This window comes from Salvelinus alpinus, chromosome 7 (genome assembly GCF_045679555.1).
Source record: "Salvelinus alpinus chromosome 7, SLU_Salpinus.1, whole genome shotgun sequence".
Classification (NCBI taxonomy): domain Eukaryota; kingdom Metazoa; phylum Chordata; class Actinopteri; order Salmoniformes; family Salmonidae; genus Salvelinus; species Salvelinus alpinus.
Window position 1 is genome coordinate 30,772,165 of NC_092092.1, and position 27,612 is coordinate 30,799,776.

Genomic DNA, 27,612 nt, shown 5'->3' on the forward strand with positions numbered 1-27,612 from the left:
GAGGTCAGGTGATTGTGGAGGCCAGGTCATCTGATGCAGCATTCCATCACTCTCCTTGGTCAATTAGCCCTTAGACATTGTCCTGTTGAAAAACAAATGATAGTTCCACTAAGTGCAAACCAGATGGGATGGCATATCGCTGCAGAATGCTGTGGTAGCCATGCTGGTTAAGTGTGCATTGAATTCTAAATAAATCACAGACAGTGTCACCACAAAGCACCATCACACCTCCTCCTCCATGTTTCATGGTGGGAACCACACATGCAGAGATCATCCGTTCACCTACTCTGCATCTCACAGACACAGCCGTTGGAACCAAAAATCTCAAATTTGGACTCATCAGACCAAAGGGCAGATTTCCGCAGGTCTAATGTCCATTGCTCGTGTTTCTTGGCCCAAGCAAGTCTCTTCTTATTATTGGTGTCCTTTAGTAGGGGTTTCTTTGCAGCAATTTGACCATGAAGGCCTGATTCACGCAGTCTCTTCTGAACAGTTGATGTTGAGATGTGTCACGTTCCTGACCTGTTTTCTCTTGTTTTGTATTTATTTAGTATGGTCAGGGCGTGAGTTGGGTGGGTTGTCTAGGTGTTGTTTTCTATGTTGGGGTTTTGTGCGTTCGGCCTGGTATGATTCTCAATCAGAGGCCGCTGTCAATCGTTGTCCCTGATTGAGAATCATACTTAGGCAGCCGGGGTTCACGTGTGTGTTTGTGGGTGTTTGTCTTTCGTGTTAGTATTCGTGCCACACGGGACTGTTTTCGGTTGGATTCTATTTGTTAATTTGTTTCATTGTAGTGTTCAGTTTTTTTTTGTATAAATTATGGACACTTTCCACTCTGCGTCTTGGTCCGATCCCTACACCTCCTCTTCAGACGAAGAGGAGGAAATCTGCCATTACAAGATGTGTCTGTTACTTGAACTCCGTGAAGCATTTATTTGGGCTGCAATTTCTGAGGTGCAGTTAACTCTAATGAACTTATCCTTTGCAGCAGAGGTAACTCTGGGTCTTCCCTTCCTGTGGCCGTCCTCATGAGAGCCAGTTTCATCATAGCGCTTGATGGTTTTTGCAAATGCACTTGAAGAAACTTTCAAAAGTTCTTGAAATGTTCCAGATTGACTGACCTTCATGTCTTAAAGTAGTGATGGACTTTTGTTTGTCTTTGCTTATTTGAGCTGTTGCTATAATATGGACTTGGTCTTTTACCAAATAGGGCTATCTTCTGTACACCACCCCTACCTTGTCACAACACAGCTGATTGGCTCAAACACGTTATGAAGGAAAGAAATTCCACAAATTACCTTTTAACAAGGCACACCTGTTAATTTAAATGCATTCCAGGTGACTACCTCATGAAGTTGGTTGAGAGAATACCAATAATGTGCAAAGCTGTCATCAAGGTAAAGGGTGGCTACTTTGAAGAATCTCAAATATAAAATATATTTTGATTTGTTTAAAACTTTTTTGGTAGCTACATGTGTTATTTCATAGTTTTGATTTCTTCACAATTATTCTACAATGTAGAAAATAGTAAAAATAAAGAAAAACCCTTGAATGAGTAGGTGTGTCCTGTAACGGTCGTCTTGTGGTGAGAGATTGGACCAAGGCGCAGCGTTGTGATAGGACATAGTAATTTATTTAACAAAACCGAAAACACGAAACAGTCCCGTGTGGTGCAAACAGACACAGACACGGGACTGTTTCGTGTTTTCGGTTTTGTTAAATAAATTACTATGTCCTATCACAACGCTGCGCCTTGGTCCAATCTCTCACCACAAGACGACCATTACAGAACCACCCACCAAACAAGGATCAAGCAGCGTGAGAGGAACCAGCAGCAGCGGCCAAAAAAACAGGACTCGTGGACTTGGGAGGAAATATTGGACGGAAAAGGACCCTGGGCTAAGACAGGGGAGAATCGCCGCTCTTTTGAAGAGAGGGAGGCAGCTAAAGCCCAGGAGCGGTGGTATGAGGAGGCAGCAAGGAGACGTGGCTGGAAACCCAAAAGGAAACCCCAAAAATGTCTTGGGGGGGGCTAAAAGGGAGTGTGGCGAAGTCAGGTAGGAGACCTGCGCCTACTCCCTGTACTTACTGTGGAGAGCGAGAGTACGGGCAGACACCGTGTTACGCAGTAGAGCGCATGGTGTCTCCTGTACGTGTGCATAGCCCGGTGCGGTACATACCAGCTCCTCGTATCGGCCGGGCTAGATTGAGCATTGAGCCAAGTGCCATGAAGCCGGCTCTACATATCTGGCCTCCAGTACGTCTCCTCGGGCCGGCTTACATGGCACCAGCCTTACGCATGGTGTACCCGGTTCGCCTACATAGCCCGGTGCGGGTTATTCCACCTCCCCGCACTGGTCGGGCGACGGGGAGCATACAACCAGGTAAGGTTGGGCAGGCTCAGTGCTCAAGGGAGCCAGTACGCCTGCACGGTCCGGTATTTCTGGCGCCACCTCCCTGCTCCAGCCCATTACCACCAGTGCCTACGCCACGCACCAAGCCTCCTGTGCGTCTCCAGAGTCCTGTACGCACTGTTCCTTCTCCCCGTACTCGCCCTGATGTGCGTGCCCTCAGCCCGGTACCACCAGTTCCGGCACCACGCACCAGGCATACAGTGCGCCTCAGCCGGCCAGAGCTGTCTGTCTGCCAAGCGCCGTCAGAGCTGCCCGTCTGTCCCGAGCCGTCAGAGCTGCCCGTCTGTCCCGAACCGTCAGAGCTGCCCGTCTGTTCCGAGCCGTCAGAGCTGCCCGTCTGTCCCGAGCCGTCAGAGCTGCCCGTCTGTCCCGAGCCGTCAGAGCTGCCCGTCTGTCCCGAGCCGTCAGAGCTGCCCGTCTGTCCCGAGCCGTCAGAGCTGCCCGTCTGTCCCGAGCCTTCAAAGCCGCCCGTCTGTACTGAGCCTTCAGAGCCGTCCGCCAGACAGGAGCCGCTAGAGCCGTCCGCCAGACAGGAGCCGCTAGAGCCTTCCGCCAGACAGGAGCCGCTAGAGCCTTCCGCCAGACAGGAGCCGCTAGAGCCTTCCGCCAGACAGGATCAGCCAGAGCCTTCCGCCAGACAGGATCAGCCAGAGCCTTCCGCCAGACAGGATCAGCCAGAGCCTTCCGCCAGACAGGATCAGCCAGAGCCTTCCGCCAGACAGGATCAGCCAGAGCCTTCCGCCAGACAGGATCAGCCAGAGCCTTCCGCCAGCCATGAGCAGCCAGAGCCGCCAGCCAGCCATGAGCAGCCAGAGCCGCCAGCCAGCCATGAGCAGCCAGAGCCGCCAGCCAGCCATGAGCAGCCAGAGCCGCCAGCCAGCCATGAGCAGCCAGAGCCGTCAGCCAGCCATGAGCAGCCAGAGCCGTCAGCCAGCCATGAGCAGCCAGAGCCATCAGCCAGCCATGAGCAGCCAGAGCCGTCAGCCAGCCATGAGCAGCCAGAGCCGTCTAGCCAGGATCCGCCAGAGCCATCCAGCCAGGATCCGCCAGAGCCAGCCAGCCAGGATCCGCCAGAGCCAGCCAGCCAGGATCCGCCAGAGCCAGCCAGCCAGGATCCGCCAGAGCCAGCCAGCCAGGATCCGTCCCTCAGTCCGGAGCTGCCCCTCATTCCGGAGATGCCCCTCATTCCGGAGATGCCCCTCATTCCGGTGTTGCCCCTCATTCCGGTGCTGCCCCTTAATCTAGTGGGGTTAATTTGGAGGGTGGTCATTTTGAGGAGGCTACGAAAGCGGGTAGTGACTATGGTGGGGTGGGGACCACGACCAGCGCCAGAGACGCCCACCCAGACCCTCCCCTAGACTTTATGCTGGTGCGCCCGGAGTTCGCACCTTAAGGGGGGGGTTATGTCACGTTCCTGACCTTATTTTTCCTTTGTTTAACTTTGTTTAGTTGGTCAGGACGTGAGCTGGGTGGGTAGTCTATGTTTTGTGTTTCTATGTTGGGGTTAATGTGTTGCCTGATATGGTTCTCAATTAGAGGCAGGTGTTTGACGTTTCCTCTGATTGAGAACCATATTAAGGTAGGGTGTTCTCACTGTTTGTTTGTGGGTGGTTGTCTCCTGTGTCTGTATGTTCGTACCACACGGGACTGTATCGTTTGTTTGTAGTCTATACCTGTCCGTGCGTTCTTCGTTATATGTAAGTTCTCAAGTCCAGGTCTGTCTACATCGTTTATTTGTTTTGTATTTCTCTAGTGTTATTCGTGTTTCGGCGTTTTCATTTAATAAATTATGTCTACCTTCAACGCTGCGCTTTGGTCCAATCCCTACTCCTCCTCTTCAGACGAAGAGGAGGAGAACGACCGTTACATGTCCAAACTTTTCACTGGTACTGTATATTTAAGCAATAAGGCCCGAGGAGGTGTGTTATATTGGCCATATACCACAAACCCCAGAGGTCCCTTATTGCTATTATAAACTGGTTACCAGCAGTAAAAATAAATGTTTTGTCATACCCATGGTATACGGTCTGATATACCACAGCTGTCAGCCAATCAGCATTCAGGGCTTGAACCACCCAGTTTATAAATATATATTCCGGTCTCTGACTGCTCGTTCTGATATTTCTTATTTTCTTTATTTTTCTGGATAATGTGTGTATTATTTATTTTACATTTTTATTGTTAGATATTACTGTACTGTTGGAGCTAAAAACACAAGCATTTCGCTGCACCTGCGATAACATCTGCAAATCCATGTACGCGACCAATACATTTTGATTTGATATGTCTGTATTGTTCTCAATCCTCATTTTGGTTTAGTTGCTTTCGCTTTCGCTGCACGTTTCTGTTTGTTACTGAAGAGCAATCTTTTTTTTAATACAGTGGCTCATTAGAGAAACAAATGTCTTTTATTACAGTTTATTGAAATCTGCAGTAGCTTGTTTAGCAGTAACAGTGTAATAGGAATGTGTTACTTGTTTTGTTAATTGATCAACTAACTTACTCTCTAAACCAGTGTTTCCCAACTCCGGTCCTCGAGTACTCCCAACAGTACACATTTTTATTGTGGACAAGCACACCTGATTCTACTTGCCAACTAATCATCAAGCTAATCATCAAGCCCATGACAAGTTGAATCAGGTGTTTTTGTCTGGGGCTACAATAAAATGAAGGCTGTTTGGGGTAGTCGAGGACCGGAGTTGGGAAACTCTCTCAACCAACTAATTCTCTAAACCCGGGGTATTCAACTCTGACCCTACGAGGTCCAGAGCCTGCTGGTTTTCTGTTCTACTTGATAATTCATTGCCTTCACCCGGTGTCCCAGGTCTAAATCAGTCCCTGTTTATATGAGGAACAATGAAAAAAAAGCAGTGAAACTGGTTTTGACGTCCAGAGTTGAGTTAAACTAACTAGCTTTGTTAACCAACTACCTCCCCCAGTTACTCCTGTCAGCTGTTTGATGTATGGACTGAGACGGTGGGAGAGAAGTCCCAGTACAATCTCAACCTCCCCCTCATCAGCCGAGACCCAGCTACCCGCCTCATCTCTGTCAATTTCAACCCACAGGTACTATAAACGTAACTCCGTCAGTTTCAACCCACAGGTACTGCTAGGGGGAAATGATCTTGTATTCAACATTACTGTAAATGACATTGTTGCTACAGAGCACTTGTTATTTTTGCTCTCCCCCTCTCCCTCTCTTTCTTTCACTTCCTCCTACCTCCTCCCCCTGAAACCCCACCTCGCCCCTCTCCCTCCCCCCAGTTGGTCTCAGTCCTGAGAGAGGTGAAGTACCTGAAGGCCAGGCAGACAGAGTCCATCCCGGACACTGCAGAGCAGGTGTACACTAGCAGGGGTCAGCTGTGGCAGTACATAGCCAACCTGGAGCTCACTGTGAGGAGATACAACAAGGTGGTGAGCACGGTTCTGGAGGTGGAGCACCCACTGGTCCAGGGTCAGCTCAGAGACATCGACACGCGTCTCAGAGAGGCAGAGGAGGACATCAACTGGAACAGCCAAGGTCAGAGGTCAAAACTACAGGGGGAAGTGGGGCATTACGGGTGCCCTAATGTTTTAACTTGGGCAAAAACCGTCCACAATTTCCTTCTCACGTGGGCTTGGCTACAGTACTCTACTGTTCTACTGTAAGTCATATATTCTCCTCACATGCCTTTTTCATGATGTTCCCTCCATCCTTGTCAGTTCCGGGACAGGACTGACTGCGATGTCATGACATGAGACCCCAGGAGAGAAGATGTGTTTGGAACAGATGACTAAGCCACGGTGCTTCAATGTTCGGGAGGGTTGTGGTGGTGCCTACTGTAGGACCCACAGCTTCCTGAAGGACAGGGTAGAGAAGCCTGTGTGGCTCAGTTGGTAGAGCATGGCACTTGCAACAGCAGGGAAGTTGGACGATTCCCACAGGAGACCAGTACAAAAAAGAAGAAAAAATATGTATCCACTCACTACCACCACTCATAACTCGGTCTGGATAAGAGCTTCTGCTAAATGACTAAAATGTTTTTAAAAATATATACGTATATACAGTACATACATTATGACTACAGTCTCAACGTCAACAGTGAAGAGGCGACTCCGAGATGCTGGCCTTCTAGGCAGAATTGCAAAGAAAAAGCCATATCTCAGACTGGCCAATAAAAATAAAAGATTAAGATGGGCAAAAGAACACAGACACTGGACAGAGGAACTCTGCCTAGAAGGCCAGCATCCCTTGGTTGGGTTGTGCTTCGGAGGACGCGTGGCTTTCGACCTTCGTCTCTCCCGAGCCCGTACGGGAGTTGTAGCGATGAGACAAGATAGTAATTACTAGCGATTGGATACCACGAAAAAATTGGGGAGAAAAGGGGAGAAAAAAAAAAAAGAAAAAAAAAGAAGGCCAGCATCCCAGTGTTGCCTCTTCACTGTTGACGTTGAGACTGGTGTTTTGCGGGTACTATTTAATAAAGCTGCCAATTGAGGACTTGTGAGGCGTCTGTTTCTCAGACTATACACTCTAATGTACTTGTCCTCTTGCTCAGTTGTGCACCGGGGCCTCCCACTCCTCTTTCTATTCTGGTTAGAGCCAGTTTGCGCTGTTCTGTGAAGGGAGTAGTACACAGCATTGTGCAAGGTGCAGCGTGGTAGGCGTACATTTTCTTTATTAATGTTCCACCAAAAACAATAAACATCACAACGAACATAAAGCTTCGTAGTGCAAAACATGCAACAAACAAAGACAAGATCCCACAAAACCCAAACGGAAACTAACAACTTATATCTGATTCCCAATCAGAGACAACGATAGACAGCTGCCTCCGATTGGGAATCAAACACACCAACATAGAAACAGAAAACCTAGAATGCCCACCCTAATCACACCCTGACCTAACCAAATAGAGAAATAAAAAGGCTCTCTAAGGTCAGGGCGTGACAGGAGCGATGGTTGCTGATAATGGGCCTATGTACGCCTATGTAGATATTCCATAAAAAATCTGCCGCTTCCAGCTACAATAGTCATTTACAACATTAACAATGTCTACAGTGTATTTCTGATCAATTTGATGTTATTTTAATGGACAAAACATGTGTTTTTCTTTCCAAAACAAATGACATTTCTAAGTGACCCCAAACATTTGAACGGGTGTTTTTGTGTATATATATATATATACACATTTCTTACGGAACATGCCAACCAGATCGTATTTTATAACTTAACCAGTCATATTGGCAATAGAACAGGCTTTCAGATGATGCCCACCTGACCCAGATAGTGATACATAATGGTCCGTTTCTGCGTAAACAACAACAGGGATGCAGAGTTGTGTTCCAAACAAAACAACTACAAGTGTGCTTGTCGTAGTTCCTCATCGACACAGCTAGGAGAGATCAAAAAAGCACCTTATAGTTGAAGACTATTTTTTTGTCCCATTAAAGTGCATTGAAATGACTTAGGAACTGTTCACACTTTGGAGAGGTGTGTGGCGAGATGGAGACAAAAACAATATGTTACTTCTGGTGCTTCTTACTGTGCTGGATGCACTTAGGATAGTTATGGAGAATAATAAAAGAGGACAAGGTGTTATATAGAGCCTGCTTTGTAGATGTATGTGGAGCCAGTTCCCTATCATTTCACTTTTAGGTTTTAGTAGAAGATGAAGGAGTTGGATAGTCTGGGTACCAGTCTGTTCAGCTAACTTTCCACTCCATGTACTCCATTTCATATGGTCAAGATTGTTTAGCATGGCAGGCGTGGAATGATAGCTAAACAGACTGGTAAACAGACTAAGAGTTGGGTTGGCAGAAGCGGAGAATAGATCAGTCAAAACACCGGAACAACCTTGACCACCTTTCCTTAGAGGGACATTGCACTTTAACATTTGTCAGACGTTTTTTCAGGGATTGAGGCGAGTAGCTGGATCTACACAACTGAAGTTGTGGGACATGGTTTCATCTTCGCTTTACTTTCAAGGTCTGAAAACTTTCTGACAAACATAGATTTGAAACTGTAACGGCCCTTTTAACGTGTGTGTCCATTTCCTTCCCCTGTTTGTGAGCAGGTATCTGGGAGTACATCCAGGAGGTGCGTGAGTGTGTGTGTGATCTGGAGAGGAGGCTCCAGAGGACCAAGGACCACGTGGAGGAGATCCAGGGCTGTATGAGGGCCTTGGCCAGCCCCCTCTATGACCGAAGGGAGGGCAAGAGAGACACCCTGCTCAGCCTGGACGACAGGGCTGACAGGCTAGAGAGGTGTTACGCCCAAATACGCTCTTCCGGAGAGAAGATACACTTCCTGCTGAAGGTGACTATGCCAAATAACATGAAGGTCATAAACACTTCTGGCTTTGCAGCGAACTTTATTAATCATATTAGGAGTTATGTGTTAGTCATCATTACAAAATTTTGCAAATGTTTTGTTGTCTGAGTGAGGGAAATGCTGTGAATTAGGAGGACTCAATTTATGTTGAAAGATGAGACGTTGTGGATTATAATAAATACTGCTTTGATGTCATACACGCAAGCCAAACACGCGCGAGTCCAAATGTGCACTTCACATTTCCATATCATAAAACATGTCATATGCAGTGTCAACTTTTATGGTCATTATGTTTGATGTACAGTTACAAGATGACATGGGGTCATACCCTGGGTTGTTCTGAACAGATGGAGCCTACGTTTGTCTATTGTGAAGACAATTCACAGCGGAACACGCACACGTGTGCACTCATGACACCTTTCTACGCTCACCAAAATGACGATCTGTTTCTCTGAATTGCCTTGTGAAAGCCAAACACTGTAAGATCGTATTTTATAACTTAACCAGTCATATTGGCAATAGAACAGGCTTTCAGATGATGCCCACCTGACCCAGATAGTGATACATAATGGTCCGTTTCTGCGTAAACAACAACAGCGATGCAGAGTTGTGTTCCAAACAAAACAACTACAAGTGTGCTTGTCGTAGTTCCTCATCGACACAGCTAGGAGAGATCAAAAAAGCACCTTATAGTTGAAGACTATTTTTTGACCCATAGAAGTGCATTGAAATTGCTTAGAAACTGTGCACACTTTGGAGAGGTGTGTGTCCACTTGGAGACACCAGTCAGTCCTCTCACTCAACCCTTGTCATTTTTTTGTCTTATGTTGCACCTACCCCACATCTTTCAGAAATATTCTCATCGTGTTACTGAATGTATCCAGAGTATTTTCAGATGTTGTTATCAACAAATACTGTGAAAAGTACAGTAAATGTAAAATGCACAGGAAATCAAGTGTAATGTTTGGATTCAGTCTTGAGTCCGGTGAAATGTTTTTTCCTCAACTTTGATCTAATGATATTCCCATAAACTCCACTATATTCCCTTTCAATTGGTACTATGATTATGCATATGCTTTACATATGTCTTATGTAAGAAACATTTCAATTTAACCCTATCCATATAGGCCAATCCCCACAAAATGTAAAGGGTTAAAAGGTGTGCATTATTCATTTCTTTATACAAATAAAAGGTGCGTGTTCTGTGTACATGTTACTCTTTGATTTTGAGTGTGAGTGTCTTCGTTCTGTGACAGAGTAACCTGGAGTTGTTCAGAGCAGACCCAGGCTCTGAGGAGTGGAGAGCCTATGTGGAGTACATAGACGACATGGTCATAGACGGGTTCTTCAACAGCATCGAATGCTCCCTCAAGTTCTTCCTCGACAACACTGGTGAGCAATGATCCGTTCCGCTTGAATGATCAGTGCATTTGTTTGTGTATTCACTTCAGCCCAGGTTTGACTAACAGTCTGGCGAGCCCTCCTGAATGTAAGACGTGCACTTTGTACGAGATTCACACGTTTTTGTGAAACACCCCTTCTTCCCTCCCTCAGACCAGCGTGGTGGTGTGGCCCCTCTGTTTGAGGCCCAGCTGGACCTGAGGGTCCCTGACATGGTGTTTAACCCTTCACTGGAGTACGGAGCTGCCGATGGCTTCTATGACCTGGTGGAGAGCCTGGTCAATGACATCTACAGGACCTCTTCTCTGGTGCCACGCCTGGCCGCGCACAGCAGCGTCCCACACTACCAGGTACTACAACACTACCATGGTTGCACAATTCAGATAACTTTCCCCCAAATTCCCCGGATTTCCAGAAATCCCAGTTGGAAGGTTCCAGGAATCAGGATGACAAAACTTCTGGAAAACCTGGGAATTTTGGGGAAGTTACCTACATTTTGCAACCTTACATCTATGCCAAACAGTTTATTCATGCTGTTTATATTCATGCTGTTTATATTCATGCTGTTTATATTCATGCTGCTCAGACACAAGTTGGTCTCATGAAATATACCGTATTATTATTAAATGTCAAGTTTGTCCAATATTCAGATGGAGATCAATAATCCACCCTAAAAGGAATACTGTGAGATTCTGGCATTTCTTTACCATGTTTATGTCTCTGCCTCCAATATCAAGGAAGTTAGCGGTAGCTTCGCAAGCCAATGCTTACTAGCGTCAGCGCAATTTCTGTTAGTCTACAGGCACACAGAGACAAAAAAATGGTATGCACGAGTTCATCTGACGCTTAATTGCCAGAATCTCCCAGTATCCCTTTAACCCATAATCTAGAATGTGTATTGTATCTATAATCTATCATCTATAAAATAATTATAATCTGCCGACTATCAGGCTGTTATGGAAGACATGGCTGATTTGGCGGACATGCGCCAGCTGCTGATGGAACGTGTGCAGGGCGTCATGGCGACGTGTTGTGAGTTCCGTAACTCGTTGGAGCGCTATGCATACCTGTACGTTGACGACAGGAAGGAGTTTATGCGCCAGTTCCTGCTGTACGGCCACGTGCTGACCAGTCAGGAGATAGAGGCTCATGCAGAGGATGGAGTCCCAGAGAACCCACCTACACTGGAGCAGTTTAGAGAGCAGGTGGATGGGTAAGGGAGATAAATAGTGTGTGTTTTTGAGTGTGTGTGTGCAAGTGTGAATGTAATGATGACTCTGTGTGTGTGTGTGTGTGTATCCCCAGATACGAGCGTATCCATGAGGAGGTGCAGGGTCTGGAGCCAGTGTGTGTGTTCCAGGGGTGGATGAGGGTCGACGGACGGGCCTTCAAGAGCGCCCTTCTCAACATCGTCAGGAAGTGGAGTCTCATGTTCAAACAACACCTCATAGACCACGTCACAAACAGGTAGGCAGACTCTAACTCTACCAATATCCCACACAGGCTGTTAGGCAGATACCAGAGGATTCCGGGGAGAAAAAACACTCTGTCAAAGTACCCTTCTACTTCATGTTGTCTCTCTTGTTTTTAAACGTTTAAACATTTTAACATTCTCTCTCTCTCTCTCTCTCTCTCTCTCTCTCTCTCTCTCTCTCTCTCTCTCTCTCTCTCTCTCTCTCTCTCTCTCTCTCTCTCTCTCTCTCTCTCTCTCTCTCTCTCTCTCTCTCTCTCTCTCTCTCTCTCTCTCTCTCTCTCTCTCTCTCTTTCTCTCTCCCCAGCCTGTTAGACCTGGAGGAGTTTATCAGTCTAGCAGAGCAGGGTCTGGGTCACAGGGTGGAGCAGGGCGACTATGGTGGCCTGGTGGGGGTCATGGGTCACCTGCTGGCCGTGAAGGAGAGGCAGAGTGGGACGGACGCCATGTTTGAGCCGCTCCAACACACCATTACCCTGCTCAAGACATATGAACAGGAGCTGCCTGACGTGGTCTACAAACAGCTAGAGGTGACCCTTGTCCAAAGTCCATCGATCAAACTCCTACCTCTCTCCTCCCTCCTCCTCTCATTCCTCTGTCCCCTTCTGTCATTCCTTTTGGCACTCATCCCTCTGTTTTGTCCCACTCCCTCTTTGCTCCTTCTGGTGGTACTCATCCTCCTCTCGATACTCTCTCTTCCTCCTTCCTCTCTGTCCAGGAGCTATCAGAAAAGTTACTAATGTCTCTGTCCCTCCTTCCTCCTAGTACTTAACACACATCGTCCCCCTCTCCCTCTTTCCCTCTGCCTTACACTCGTCTATTTCTCCCTTCCTCTAGGAGCTTCCAGAGAAGTGGACCAACGTGAAGAAGCAGGCGGTGGTGGTGAAACAGCAGGTGGCTCCTCTCCAGGCCAGCGAGGTGGCCGGACTACGCAGGAAGTGTGCCTCATTCGACGTGGAGCAACACGCCTTCAGAGAGAGCTTCAGGAAGAACGGGCCCTTCAGGTGATGCGCGCTCCCACACACAGGCTGAATTGCGTTGACGGAAAGTTGTCCTCTCCCTTGTGTCCTCATTCAATCCTCAGTCCTAAACAGTCCCATAGCTCCTACCCCAGGACATGTGTCCTATTTGATCTAAAAGGGCTGGATACTGTAGGTGTAAGCAATGTGGTTATGGCTCCACATCCCCAACCAGAGGGCTAGGTAAAAACATTGCTTACACCCTTCTCCGTCATGGGCCACCATTGCAAAGATCACAAGTTGTTGTTCCCTCCTGTCACACCTCTACATCGATCAGTCTATAATTGTGCAGTGAACAGTTAACGAGTCAACGCTTACACATTAGGCAAGCATAATTGAATCTTTACATATGCTAATTACCCACAGGTAGTGGCGCTCCATCATGCTGTCTAATTACTTAATGAATTATGCGCATAATCGTTCCTCTGTAGTGACATGATTTTCTCATTAATGTCATGGATGTCCGGGTGGATAATTGACTGTGTGTGTGGTGTCGGGCCTGGGTAGCCAACCTCCATACCAAACATGACTTGACAAAGTAGTCAGCTGAAACGGTAACAGACTGGTGCTCAGGCTGGTGTGATGTAGGTTTGTCAGTAAGACCCTCTACACAAGGGGCTTTCAAATCTATTTTCCTCCCTGGTAGTTAATACATTTATAATGTCCGGTTAACTTCGTATCAATGTGAAACCATATCAGATGCTGAGAGAGTAACCTTGCTGTGTGGTTCCTCCGTGTGTTATTGTAGGTTTGCCAGTGAGAACCCGTATGCCATGCTGAATGCATCCCACAAACAGATCCAGGAGAAGGAGGCCGTGATGGCTGGGCTGGTGGAGTCTGCCGGCCTGTTTGAGGTGACTGTCTCTGACTACAGACAACTACGACAGTGCAGGTGAGACAGGGCTACAGTTTTTCTAAACTCTTTCCCCACAAGGTTTCTTCCTTCGAGAGAGTTTGTCCTTCTACGGTTTTCCCTTAGAAGATCCAGGCCGGGTTACTGTAAAGCACTCGGTGTCAAATGTTTTTGTGAAAAGTACTATATTAATACAATTGTTTGATTGATGTACTGTCTGACTGACTGACTTATTGTTATATCGTGTGGTTGCCCAGGCGCGAGGCGGGGCTGCTGAAGGAGCTGTGGGACATGATAGCTGTAGTAGACAGTACTATGGCTGCCTGGAGGACCACACCATGGAGAGACATCAACGTAGAGGACATGGAACTGGAGTGTAAACGCTTCAATAAAGACATCCGAGCTTTGGATAAAGAGGTGAGAGGGAGAGATGAGGAGGTGGAGGAGAAAGAAGTGCAGAGGGGAGAAGAGGAGAGGGAGAGAAAGTGAGATATTACATTGGCCACAATCAAAAAGGAAAAACCCATTGTAAAAGAACAAGTACATTTGCAAATACATTTCTCACACCTTGCTTTTTCCTGACACTCACCTCTCCCGCCAGTGTTTTTGGGGGTTAATGCTGAATTGTATCATAAAAACCTTTCTTCCCCCTAGGTGCGATCGTGGGAGGCGTTCTCAGGTCTGGACAGCAGGGTAAAGAACCTCCTGACCTCCCTCAGGGCCGTAGCAGAGCTCCAGAACCCTGCCATACGGGCCAGACACTGGCACCAGCTAATGGCTGCCACCGGGGTGCGCTTCACCATGGACCAGGAGACAACACTGGCGGACCTGCTGCAGCTCAACCTGCACAACTTTGAGGAGGAGGTGAGGGGCATCGTGGACAAGGCTGTCAAGGAGATGGGCATGGAGAAGGTGCTCTCTGAACTCAACTCTACATGGACCGGTACAGTACAGAATACCCTTAAACTGAGCTCAATTATGACTTTTATCAGACGCCTGTACTTTTCATGTTTAATCTGTGATTGGTTTGGTTGATTGACTGACTGATTGGTTTGGTTGATTGACTGACTGTTTGGTTGATTGACTGACTGGTTGGTTTGGTTGATTGACTGACTGGTTGGTTTGGTTGATTGACTGACTGACTGATTGGTTTGGTTGATTGACTGACTGGTTGGTTGGTTTGGTTGATTGACTGACTGACTGACTGACTGATTGGTTTGGGTGATTGACTGACTGGTTGGTTTGGTTGATTGACTGACTGGTTGGTTTGGTTGATTGACTGACTGGTTGGTTTGGTTGATTGACTGACTGGTTGGTTTGGTTGATTGACGGACTGATTGGTTTGGTTGATTGACTGACTGGTTGGTTTGGTTGATTGACTGACTGGTTGGTTTGGTTGATTGACTGACTGGTTGGTTTGGTCGATTGACTGACTGATTGATTACTCCAGGTATGCAGTTCCAGTACGAGCCTCACCACCGTACCCAGGTGCCCTTGCTGCGCTCGGACGAGGACCTGATTGAAACCCTGGAGGACAATCAGGTCCAGCTGCAGAACCTCATGTCCTCCAAGTACATCGCCCACTTCCTGGAGGAGGTGTCATTGTGGCAACGGAAGTTATCAGTGGCGGACGGAGTGATATCCATCTGGTTCGAGGTGCAGCGTACCTGGACCCATCTGGAGAGCATCTTCATAGGCTCTGAGGACATCCGCTCACAGCTGCCCGAGGTCAGACACACACACACACACACACTTGCACACACATGCTCAAAGACACACACACACACACACACACACACTTGCACACACATGCTCAAAGACACACACACACACACACACAGACTTGCGTATGCATGCACACATGCACTCCCATTTCACAAGTTTGTTTTTTATCCTTCATAAGGGCTCTGCCTGTACCACTTTCATGCATGTTAATTAATACATCGTTAGTTGTCTAAACACCAGCCTACTTTGTAAATCAGAATTATACATTTCCTTAATTACCTTGATGGCGATGCTATTCCTCCGGTTCCAGTGGTAGTCTTAAAGCCAGATGTTTGTAGTTAATATGTCTCTGTGTGATTGTCCTCTGGGAAATCCTATCCCCTGGCCGGGCTCCCACAATGCAACTCTCCCCAGGACTCCAAACGCTTTGAAGGGATTGATGCTGATTTCAAAGAGCTGGCGAACGCAGCCCATAAAACGCCCAACGTGGTGGAGGCCACCAATAAAGCAGGCCTGTTCAGCAAACTGGAGGACATTCAGAGCAGGTGGGGGAAGGAGAGGGAGTCTGTGGTGGTGTGATGGGAATCTCTTTCTCACAGTGCACTGAAATTCGTGTTAGAGGAAAGAGAATGATTGTGTTATCGATAGAAAAAGGCAACACATACAAACGTAAGAATTTACCCATGGATGTATTTATACACTTGCACATATTCACACAATTCACTGATAGTGACTGTGTGTGACCTTGTGTAGACTGTCTCTGTGTGAGAAGGCCTTGGCTGAGTATCTGGACACCAAGCGTCTGGCCTTCCCCAGATTCTACTTCATCTCCTCTGCTGACATGCTGGACATACTGTCCAATGGAACCAACCCGCTCCAGGTAGGAACCTAAACCCATTAGGTGGATCCACAAAGCCTCTCAGATTAGGAGTGCTTATCTAGGATCAGTTTAGCCTTTTCGATCATATTGAATACAATTATATTGACAGATTGAGACCTGATCCTAGATCAGTACTCTTACTCTGAGACGTTTTCACAATGGATAATACATACTGACATGTTTTTTTTGCTCATACCTGTAGGACTCTGTGTCTCCACAAGAGAGCAGTGTTGGTCATAGTTTTCCAGAGTCTTTACACCTCATCCTGGGAATAAAATAAAAAAAGTGCTAAATTATTCTCTTCAGTATTGAAGGATAGTTGAACAACGAATTTTGTTGAAACCTGTCAATAAAGGGTGGTCCTTACTTTTCCTGACATTAGTCCCTACTCTTCCTGCTCTGTCCCTAGGTCCAGAGACATCTATCCAAGCTGTTTGACAACACAGCTAAGATGCAGTTTGAGACTGACACGGAGGGGAACCCTACTAAGACAGGTCTGGGCATGTTCAGTAGGGAGGAGGAGTATGTCCCCTTTAATCAGCCCTGCGACTGCACCGGACAGGTAACACTATTATGGGGGACAGGGATTGAAAGATGTTAGCAAAGCATGTAAATCAAATGTATTAGTTTCCTATTAGTCCCCTTCATTTGAATGAAAAGTCAGTTGTGTATATCCATGTTGTCTGATGCCCCGCGGTTCTAAAATGACAAACACATTAATAGTGTGGATGTGTAGTATGTCATCATTATGTGTGTGGTTGCCTTCAGGGGGAGGTGTGATTGCACTGTGTTCTATGTCATCATTATGTGTCTGGTTGTCTTCAGGGGGAGGTGTGATTGCACTGTGTTCTATGTCATCATTATGTGTGTGGTTGTCTTCAGGTGGAGGTGTGGTTGAATCGTGTTCTATGTCATCATTATCTGTGTGGTTGTCTTCAGGGGGAGATGTGGTTGCACTGTGTTCTATGTCATCATTATCTGTGTGGTTGTCTTCAGGTGGAGATGTGGTTGAATTGTGTTCTATGTCATCATTATGTGTGTGGTTGTCTTCAGGTGGAGATGTGGTTGAATCGTGTTCTATGTCATCATTATGCGTGTGGTTGTCTTCAGGTGGAGATGTGGTTGAATCGTGTTCTATGTCATCATTATGTGTGTGGTTGTCTTCAGGTGGAGATGTGGTTGAATCGTGTTCTATGTCATCATTATCTGTGTGGTTGTCTTCAGGTGGAGATGTGGTTGAATTGTGTTCTATGTCATCATTATGTGTGTGGTTGTCTTCAGGTGGAGATGTGGTTGAATCGTGTTCTATGTCATCATTATGTGTGTGGTTGTCTTCGGGTGGAGATGTGGTTGAATCGTGTTCTATGTCATCATTATCTGTGTGGTTGTCTTCAGGTGGAGATGTGGTTGAATTGTGTTCTATGTCATCATTATGTGTGTGGTTGTCTTCAGGTTGAGATGTGGCTGAATCGTGTTCTATGTCATCATTATGTGTGTGGTTGTCTTCAGGTGGAGATGTGGTTGAATCGTGTTCTATGTCATCATTATCTGTGTGGTTGTCTTCAGGTGGAGATGTGGTTGAATTGTGTTCTATGTCATCATTATCTGTGTGGTTGTCTTCAGGTGGAGATGTGGTTGAATCGTGTTCTATGTCATCATTATCTGTGTGGTTGTCTTCAGGGGGAGGTGTGATTGCACTGTGTTCTATGTCATCATTATGTGTGTGGTTGTCTTCAGGTGGAGATGTGGTTGAATTGTGTTCTATGTCATCATTATCTGTGTGGTTGTCTTCAGGTGGAGATGTGGTTGAATCGTGTTCTATGTCATCATTATCTGTGTGGTTGTCTTCAGGGGGAGGTGTGATTGCACTGTGTTCTATGTCATCATTATCTGTGTGGTTGTCTTCAGGGGGAGGTGTGATTGCACTGTGTTCTATGTCATCATTATGTGTGTGGTTGTCTTCAGGTGGAGATGTGGTTGAATCGTGTTCTGGAAACCATGCGGTCAACAGTGCGTCATGAGATGACAGAGGCAGTGATGGCCTACGAGGACAAACCCAGAGAGCAGTGGCTGTTTGACTACCCCGCTCAGGTAATACTGTATTAAATTAGAATTAGGTGTGTTAGAGCAGGGCTGTCACAAAAGCCTGCACACCAAATAGCTCTCCAGGAGGAGGGTTGACCACTCCTGACATGACCTGTGCCTTTTTATCGATCTGTGTAGTGCACTCAGCTCTGTAACTCGAACCTCTGTCTTCCTCTGACCTTTGACCTCTGACTTCTAATGTGTATATTGCCCTCTAGGTGGCCCTGACGTGTACTCAGATCTGGTGGACGTTAGACGTGGGCATGGCCTTCTCCCGTCTGGAGGAGGGATATGAGAACGCCATGAAGGAATATAACAGGAAGCAGGTCGCCCAGCTCAACACACTAATCTCCATGCTGATTGGACAGCTGTCGCCGGGCGACCGCCAGAAGGTCATGACCATCTGCACCATAGACGTCCATGCGAGGGACGTGGTCGCTAAGATCATCGCTCAGAAGGTATCAGTTTTAGTTTGTCTTCAACCTTTTCTCAATTATGAAATGAACATAATGATAAAGGCTTTAAAAAAGTTTTGCAACTTTAACGAAGACAGAAAGTGTTTTGGATGTTTTTTTGTACTCATCCCTGTTTTTCGTCTTCTTCCAATTCCCTCTCTCTCTCTCTCTCTCCATTCCCTCATTCCCCCATCGCCAGGTGGAGAACTCTCAGGCGTTCCTATGGTTGTCTCAGCTACGTCATCGCTGGGATGAGAAGGAGAGACACTGCTTCGCCAACATCTGTGACGCCCAGTTCCTCTATTCATACGAGTACCTGGGCAACACACCACGACTTGTCATAACCCCTCTGACTGACAGGTACACTGACCAATAAAAACCATGCTGGCACAGGGTAGACAAGTGATTGGTTGTTTACTTTTTTGATAGACAAGTTAGGGCGAACCTAATCTCTCGTGAACAGATTTTGCGCGAAAACCAAATAATCTGTCAGGACTGGATGGAGTTGGTAGGATAACGAGCAGCAGTAGTTCTGGTGTTTGGATTTTCGTCACTGATTGTTTGGATGTATCAGGATTGGGCGAAGGCAGTGCTTAAACTTTGACTGCTTTTCACATGTGGTGAAATTAGCCCTCAACTCGGCACATGGAATGGGGCGGGGGCGGTTGTGGGTCAGGTCGGCTGTGGGCAGGGTGCCTACTTTGATGAATCTAAAATCTAAAATCTGTTTTGATTTTGTTTAACACTTTTTTGGTTACTACATGATTCCATACGTGTTATTTCATAGTTTTAATGGCTTCACTATTATTCTACAATGTAGAAAATAGTCAAAATAAAGAAAAACTCTTGAATGAGTAGAGCTGTGTCCAGCACCTTGTTTAGCACCTTTCATACAAGCAATTGCAGCTTGAACTCGGTTACTACATTATTGTGGGAAACATCACAGATAAAGTCTGAATATAAAAAGGGGATTCATGACCTGTTTCTGTAGTCCTCTGGCAAACTGTGCTGTGGCTGTGGAACTGACCATTAGCCTCTTCCCTTTGAAGCCAGAACAAAGCACCACAAAGACAATGGTGTTTGAAGGCTGGATCACTGATCAGCGGCCATGTGCTCGTAGAGGCAGCATATGGCCAGAGACTGTGCTCTATCTCGTTATCTCTGCCTGTCAAACTTCTGACCACTGACCCTCTGTCATTCAGCTATACTGGAGTCAGGGAAAGTTTGATATAAAGTTGTCATTCATTCACAGATGGCTACTGGCCAACTTAAACAGCTTGATTTTAGGTTTCAGATGTGTTTGGATTTCAATCACATAATTCTGGAAGCAGTGTTTTTAAGGATTGTGATGGCATCCCCCTGGTAGAAAAACAATGATGTAATCATACATACACAATACTTCTCAGTTAAAGTGTTCCAGCCCCTTCTGAGAACTGTGTTTAGGCATTTTAGCTATTCAGAACAAGCAGGTTTGTTGCCACCCAGACAGTTGATTGTGAGATTTATGGCCATATTTCCAAAATGACTATAAAAACGTTGGCAACAGTCTCTGGATGACACAAATTGGATCGTTTGTCTTCCGGTAGCTTGCATATCTCTTTAACACACATTCTCTCTCTCTCTCTCTCTCACACAATATATTGTCTATTTACCCTCTGCTTGCTGAAATTATTACCACATTGATTTCAGAGGCGAAACAATGCATTTATATTGATGATCAATTTCAGATGTGATCGTCTCTATCAGTCCTCCTAAACACCTTAGTGTGCTATTGAAACATGCAGATTGTTGTTGCATTTAAATGCCTGCTTGTTATTTGACTTGAGTTAATCAACCTATGAAGTGAAGTTGTTATTCCTAAGAATGTGTGTGTGTGTGTTTCCCAGGTGCTACATCACTCTTACCCAGTCCCTCCACCTGACTATGAGTGGTGCTCCAGCAGGCCCAGCAGGCACTGGCAAGACAGAGACCACCAAGGATCTGGGCCGAGCCCTTGGCATCATGGTCTATGTATTCAACTGCTCCGAGCAGATGGACTACAAGGTGGGCTCCCACTCCTTCTGCAGACAGGCTATGAATCATCTAAGTCAGGGTTGGGCAACTTTTGATGGGGGTGGGGGCCACAACAAAACAACTCATCATGAGGGCCCGCAGTTGCTCGCGGGTCTGCATACCCACATCCATACCTCCCACGTTGTGGGCAAAACATCTTAGTGGCCCCACTCTTGACAGCAGAGAACATTTAAAACACTTTTTTAGAGTTCATTTTGTGCAATTCTACACATTTTGCCACGGAGTGTAGAGCAAATGTTGCAATTTAAAGTAAGTTTGCTGCAATTCTACACATTTTTCCATGAGGCGGTGAGGAAAATGTGCTGTTTTACAGCTAATTTCCTGCAATTCTACACATCTTGCCATAGGGTGGAGAGAAATGTTTGCAGTTTTTAATATATCTGAGTGAGACTGACTAACAAAATCAATGGGTGCCCCCCGGACGATAATTCGGCCATGATAACAAGTTTGGATAGCTGGCCGCTGAACTAATTTAGCAATCTAAAAAAAGTTAGCTGACATGAGCTAATTGACTATCAGTGACTGACATAACAAGAGTAAAACGTCTGATGCACAACCACATTTTGAAATTGCACCTTGTGTAGTCTACTATTCTAACTCGCAACAGTAAGTTGAGACCCCGACTGAGTTTTTTTGGGGGGGTGGGGGCAGGGGGGGACGGGGGGGGATTAATCCGAGGGCCTTCAAAAGGGGGGCGGGCCGCCAGTTGCCCATCCCTGATCTAAGTCCTGCTTCTCCAACTCTACTCGGTGTGGATATCTGACACGGAGATGGAGGGGAGAGGAGGGTAAAGAGAGCTCCCTGTCTCTCTCTTTCTGTCTTCTCCTCCTCTCTCTCTCTCTCTCTCTCTCTATCTCGCTCTCTCTCTCGCTCTCTCTCTCTCTCCGTCCTTGAAGGAAGAACATAACAGTTCAACCTGATGGATGCATTTATTTTGCTGTTAAGTGGTGTCAGACGCCCTTCTCAGTGTTGCTGCTTCAACACACACACACACACTCACACACACTCACACTCACTGCATATAGAGTGGTCAATAGAGACGCAGGCACAATCTCTTCATACAGCTTGTTGCTGCCTGCCTAGACAGGAGAATTATTATTGCCCTTCCCACTCTACACACACACACCACACTGCATTGATGTGTCAGAGAGAAGTGCTAATATGCACCAGGAGATGCAGCGATGGTGTAAAGTCATACAACCAAGCGGCACACACAGTCAGGCTTGGTTAGTATCATGGCTCTGCCCTATAATAGAGAGAAGAGACTTGGATCCTACCTCTCTCCTGTCTAGTGAATCTCAGGAGGCTGTTTCACCTGCTCATAAGTTTGGTTTCTGTGTCTGTGGAGAAAACTGATGGTGTGCGTTGGCATTTAACCTTTTTCATATTGGAATAGACAGACAGCAACAAAATGTCACCCGTTTAGGCAAGAAAGTTTAGGCCCTTGCTTTTGTGGTAAATCTCAAACGTCTGTTGTCATTTTTACCTTCAATTTTACTCTGTATAGAACACATCTCCCTCTCTCTCTCTTTCTCTCTCTCTCTCTGACCCCTCCTGCAGTCGTGTGGCAACATCTATAAAGGCCTGGCCCAGACAGGAGCGTGGGGCTGCTTTGATGAATTTAACAGGATCTCTGTGGAGGTGCTGTCTGTGGTCGCTGTGCAGGTAAGCATGTCCCTGGGCTAATCATACAGTGCGCTCCAAAGGTATTGGCACGGTGACCCTTTTTATTTTGTCTCTGTACTGTAAAGAAGAATATAATATGTTAATAAACACTTCCATTGCAGATAGTCTTGAATGAATCGTGAATAAGGATGAGTGAGAAGGTTACAGACGCACAAATATCATACCCCCTCCAAAATGCTAACCTCCCCTTTTCTTGTAATGGTGAGAGGTTAGCATGTCTTGGGGGTATGATATTTGTGCGTCTGTAATTCCCACTCATCATTATTCACGATTCATTCAGGACTATCCATAATCGTAGTAGCATCCACATGAATGTAGATGTGTTTAGAAACATATTCTACTCTTCCTTACAATAAAAGTGACTCCTAAATTACACAATACATTATTTACCATTCATTTCTATTGGGCACAATACTTTTGGAACTCACTGTATACAGTACTAATAAGCAATGATTGCATTGAGTTAGCACAGTACACATTTATATTTTGTCATCATTGTAATGTGTATTGTTGCAAAACTCATAACTAGCCTACGGATATCGTTGCACTCACTTTGTCTAGGTGTCCTAGGCCTAGTTACATGAACTGTAACCTAAATGAATGTGTGCATTTATGTGACAAATCAGCATTTGAGGACGTGATGGATACATGTGCCCAGGGAGACAGCAATCTCACCTAGGTGAAAAAAAGACTCTTAAAACCAACAAACCCCCAGTAGCATCACGGCTTGCAAACTGGGACACTCACTGACGATCACCTTAATTGGTAGCACCTGATGTGCTTATCAACCAGACTCAGCATTTGGACAAGGTTGCTGCTGCCCCCTGGGGGATGGAGTATGAAAGTGTATCCTGGATAGTGTGTTTGTCTATGTCCTAACACTTACCTTAACCCATATCATAACATTATGTGCAGTAGATAATGCTGATAGGGTTTCATCATCACCAGACTGGCAGTATAGCACAGCACAGCCAGTTTCTCTGCCCTCTCCCCGGCAGCTAGCTATGAAAGGAAACGTTGTCAATAAGTCAGAGTGCGAGAGAGAGAGAGAGAACTTTGAAACTGTAAAGCAGCAGAACAGAGCAATGGATGTGTGTTAGCAGGCGTATGGAATAATAAATCAAGCTATGCTTCGAAAGGATGAAAGGAAGAAGACCTTGGATAAGACTGGCAGAAAACAATAAAATTGTTCTGACGGGCACTCTCCCACCCGCACCAGTACCCTCTTCTCCTTCCTCTGCGCTTCACCCAGGTTGTGTTCAAACATTTTAAACTGTTTTGCAACGGAACAACAAAATTAGCGTTTCTCATTGGACAAGTCCTGGTAGTGCCTCCCTCCTTTTTCTCAGTCTGTTTTTCTTCTGTTCTTTGCCTAATGAATACGACCCACCCGTCTTCTCCATAAGCGAATGTCAGAGGAAGCTGTACGATAATCCATTCTGTTTAAGGGGAGAGCAGGCGCCATAACGTAGCTGCAGTTTGTGAGTGCGTACGCAGGTGGCAAGATCAATTCTCCATTAGGTAAAGGGCAGGGAAACAGAAGGCAGCACAGACACAGCTGAATGGAGACAAATGAGCTAAATTCAGCCCTTCTCTTCTCCTCAACACAACTGTCTGTTGGTGAAATTGTCTGCAAAATACCAGACTGGATGATGAATAATGACTAATGGGTGTATAATTATGAGAGTGCTGTTTCATATACACCGAGTCAACGCAGCATTTTCTAAACTAATCTATTTTACCATACCCTGTAGTCGAGATCTTGGGTTCAGCTAAGGACACGGAAAAGTTCATCTCATTCTTACTGTACACATCCTAGACACACACACAGATGTAGGATATGTGAAATGATGAGGATGAACTAGGGTTGCCGTTTCATCATTTCAGTAACGCTAGCTTATAGCTTATAGCAAATATCATTGCCTTGGCTATTTTTTAGAGTGTGAATACCATTCCATTTTGTGTTTGTTGGTGATTGAATACGAGTGGTAGTATCTTACAAGATCACCTACCTACGGGGACATCCGCAGAACCCTTTTGGAACCGTTTTTTCTAAACTCAGCAAAAAAAGAAGCGTCTTCTCTGTCAGCTGCGTTTATTTTCAGTAAACTTAACATGTGTAAATATTTGTATGAACATAACAAGATTCAACAACTGAGACATAAACTGAACAAGTTCCACAGACATGTGACTAACAGAAATAAAATAATGTGTCCCTGAACAAAGGAGGGGTCAAAATCAAAAGTGGTGTGGCCACCAGCTGCATTAAGAACTGCAGTGCATCTCCTCATGGACTGCACCAGATTTGCCAGTTCTTGCTGTGAGATGTTACCCCACTCTTCCACAAAGGCACCTGCAAGTTCCCGGACATTTCTGGGGGGAATGGCCCTAGCCCTCACCCTCCAATCCAACAGGTCCCAGACGTGCTCAATGGGATTGAGATCCAGTCTCTTCGCTGGCCATGGCAGAACACTGACATTCTTGTCTTGCAGGAAATCACGCACAGAACGAGCATTATGGCTTGTGGCATTGTCATGCTGCAGGATCATGTCAGGATGAGCCTGCAGGAAGGGTACCACATGTAGGAGGAGGATGTCTTCCCTGTAACGCACAGCATTGAGATTGCCTGGAATGACAACAAGCTCAGTCCGATGATGCTGTGACACACCGCCCCAGACCCTCCACCTCCAAATCGATCCCGCTCCAGAGTACAGGCCTCGGTGTAACGGTCATTCCTTCGACGATAAACGCGAATCTGACGATCACCCCTGGTGAGACAAAACCGCGACTCGTCAGTGAAGAGCACTTTTTGCCATTCCTGTCTGGTCCAGCGATGGTGGGTTTGTGCCCATAGTTGTTGCCAGTGATATCTGGTGAGGACCTGCCTTACAACAGGCCAACAAGCTCTCAGTCCAGCCTCTCTCAGCCTATTGCGGACAGTCTGAGCACTGATGGAGGGATTGTGCGTTCCTGGTGTAACTCTGGCAGTTGTTGTTGTCATCCTGTACCTGTCCCGCAGGTGTGATGTTTGTGTGTACCAATCCTGTGCAGGTGTTGTTACATGTGGTCTGCCACTGCGAGGACGATCGGCTGTCCATCCTGTCTCCCTGTAGCGCTGTCTTAGGCATCTCACAGTACAGACATGGCAATTTATTGCCCTGACTACATTTGTAGTCCTCATGCCTCCTTGCAGCATGCCTATGGCACGTTCAAGCAGATGAGCAGGGACCCTGGGCATCTTTCTTTTCAGAGTCAGTTGAAAGGCCTCTTTAGTGTCCTAAGTTTTCATAACTGTGACCTTAATTGCCTTCCGTCTGTAAGCTGTTAGTGTTTTAATTGTTTATGGTTCATTGAACAAGCATGGGTAACAGTGTTTAAACCCTTTACAATGAAGATCTGTGAAGTTATTTGGATTTTTACTAATTATCTTTGATAGACAGGGTCCTGAAAAAGGGACGTTTCTTTTTTTGCTGAGATTAGTTCCTGATTGTCTTATATCTCTATATATCTCTGTATATCTATATATCTGTCCTGTCCAGGTGAAGAGCATCCAGGACGCCATCCGAGACAAGAAGCAGAGGTTTAACTTCATGGGCGAGGAGGTGAATCTTTTCCCTTCTGTAGGTATCTTCATCACTATGAACCCAGGCTACGCTGGCAGGACCGAACTACCTGAGAATCTCAAGGCCCTGTTTAGGTAACACACGGAACACGCACAAAAGTGTTTCCTTGTTTTTAAAATGCTATAATGTCATTTTTTAAACAATGAAATGATGAGACTGATGGAAAAACAAAGATGAGTTACCCCTTTCAAGGCATTCACCGTGGGATGTTTATGATAATGTTGACGGAAGAAAAGCTGACAAACGACAATGAATATATTTCAGTCCCACAGTTACACGTATTACTCTTGGTGAACTGAATGTCCCCGACGGGATTTGTACCAGGGTTGACTGGAAGCCACATGACTGTGTCAGCCCTCTGAACTAATTCTTACTCTCTTCCTTCTCTCTTTCCCTCTCTACCTCCCTCCCTCTCTGTAGGCCTTGTGCCATGGTAGTACCAGACTTTGAATTGATCTGTGAGATCATGTTGGTGGCTGAAGGTTTCCTCGATGCCAGAGTCCTGGCAAGGAAGTTCATCACCCTCTACACACTCTGCAAAGAGCTGCTTTCCAAACAGGTACAGTATGCTTCAGATCCCTCATCTTATGCACTAGCTCCATTATAGCCTGGTCCCTTGTCTGTTTGTGCTGGCTTGCCAACTCACATGGTCCTTGTGGCAAGACAATGACCATACAGTAGGAGTTGGCAAGACAGCACAAACAGATCTGGGACTAGGCTAGGCTAGCTCCATTATGTCCATATTGATTATTGCACAAAAATGGCTCGATATAGAGAAGAACTACAGCTCCATACAGAATCTGATATTCCAGATCTGAAACACTGCCATACAGGAAGTGGATGAACATTACATTTGATACTCTGCATGGCCTGTATGTGGTGTGTGGCAATGAGTGTTACAGAACATGTATTTGACACTCAGCATAGAGTAGGGCTGTTGCGGTGACTGTATTACCTCCACACCTGCAGTCATGAGTCATGACCGCAGTAAAATTCGATGTGGCCGTTGAGTCATGGTAATCTCCTGTTATGCACTCTGGACATGCATTAGTAGTACGATCATCAGGTAGCTAATGGCCTGGTACTCAGGGCTCTATTTAAGGAATAAGGCATGAGGGGGTTTGGTATATGGCCAATATACCACGGCTAAGGTATGTTATTTTGCATGACGCAACGGGGAGTGCCTGGATACAGCCCTTAGCTATGGTATATTAGCCATATACCACAAACCTCCCAGGGTGCCTCATTGCTATTTTAAACTGGTTATCAATGTAATTGGAGCACCACAAATACATGTTTTGTCATACCCGTGGTATACGGCTGTCAGCCAATCAGCATTCAGGGCTCGAACCACCCAGTTTATAATATGAAATAACTTGCTTTGTGCAAACTTGTGTGTAACAAAGATATATGTATAGGTTAACGTGTTAGAATATCTTGTTTGGGCCTCCCGAGTGGCACAGTGGTCTAAGGCACTGCATCACAGTGCTAGAGGCATCACTACAGACCCTGGTTCGTTCCCAGGCTGTGTCGCAATCGGCCATGACCGGGAGACCCATTAGGCGATGCACAATTGGCCCAGCGTCGTTTCGGGTAGGGGACAGTTTGGCCGGC

The 27,612-nt window shown here is 46.1% G+C and overlaps 1 protein-coding gene across 1 annotated transcript in view; it reads left to right on the plus strand.

Moving 5' to 3' along the window:
* Window positions 1-27,612, plus strand: part of dnah9 (dynein, axonemal, heavy chain 9) — a 143,485-nt gene that overhangs the window by 12,116 nt on the left and 103,757 nt on the right. Inside the window, exons 12-34 of the mRNA XM_071409795.1 lie at window positions 5,354-5,480; window positions 5,679-5,934; window positions 8,471-8,712; window positions 9,984-10,119; window positions 10,282-10,478; window positions 11,079-11,341; window positions 11,434-11,595; window positions 11,907-12,129; window positions 12,437-12,603; window positions 13,367-13,510; window positions 13,729-13,888; window positions 14,126-14,414; window positions 14,922-15,199; window positions 15,611-15,741; window positions 15,950-16,076; window positions 16,486-16,638; window positions 18,042-18,167; window positions 18,380-18,619; window positions 18,816-18,976; window positions 20,503-20,659; window positions 22,250-22,354; window positions 25,915-26,072; window positions 26,419-26,557. Coding sequence (XP_071265896.1) covers window positions 5,354-5,480; window positions 5,679-5,934; window positions 8,471-8,712; window positions 9,984-10,119; window positions 10,282-10,478; window positions 11,079-11,341; window positions 11,434-11,595; window positions 11,907-12,129; window positions 12,437-12,603; window positions 13,367-13,510; window positions 13,729-13,888; window positions 14,126-14,414; window positions 14,922-15,199; window positions 15,611-15,741; window positions 15,950-16,076; window positions 16,486-16,638; window positions 18,042-18,167; window positions 18,380-18,619; window positions 18,816-18,976; window positions 20,503-20,659; window positions 22,250-22,354; window positions 25,915-26,072; window positions 26,419-26,557 — 4,141 coding nt within the window. The remainder of the gene's footprint in view (window positions 1-5,353; window positions 5,481-5,678; window positions 5,935-8,470; window positions 8,713-9,983; window positions 10,120-10,281; window positions 10,479-11,078; window positions 11,342-11,433; window positions 11,596-11,906; window positions 12,130-12,436; window positions 12,604-13,366; window positions 13,511-13,728; window positions 13,889-14,125; window positions 14,415-14,921; window positions 15,200-15,610; window positions 15,742-15,949; window positions 16,077-16,485; window positions 16,639-18,041; window positions 18,168-18,379; window positions 18,620-18,815; window positions 18,977-20,502; window positions 20,660-22,249; window positions 22,355-25,914; window positions 26,073-26,418; window positions 26,558-27,612) is intronic.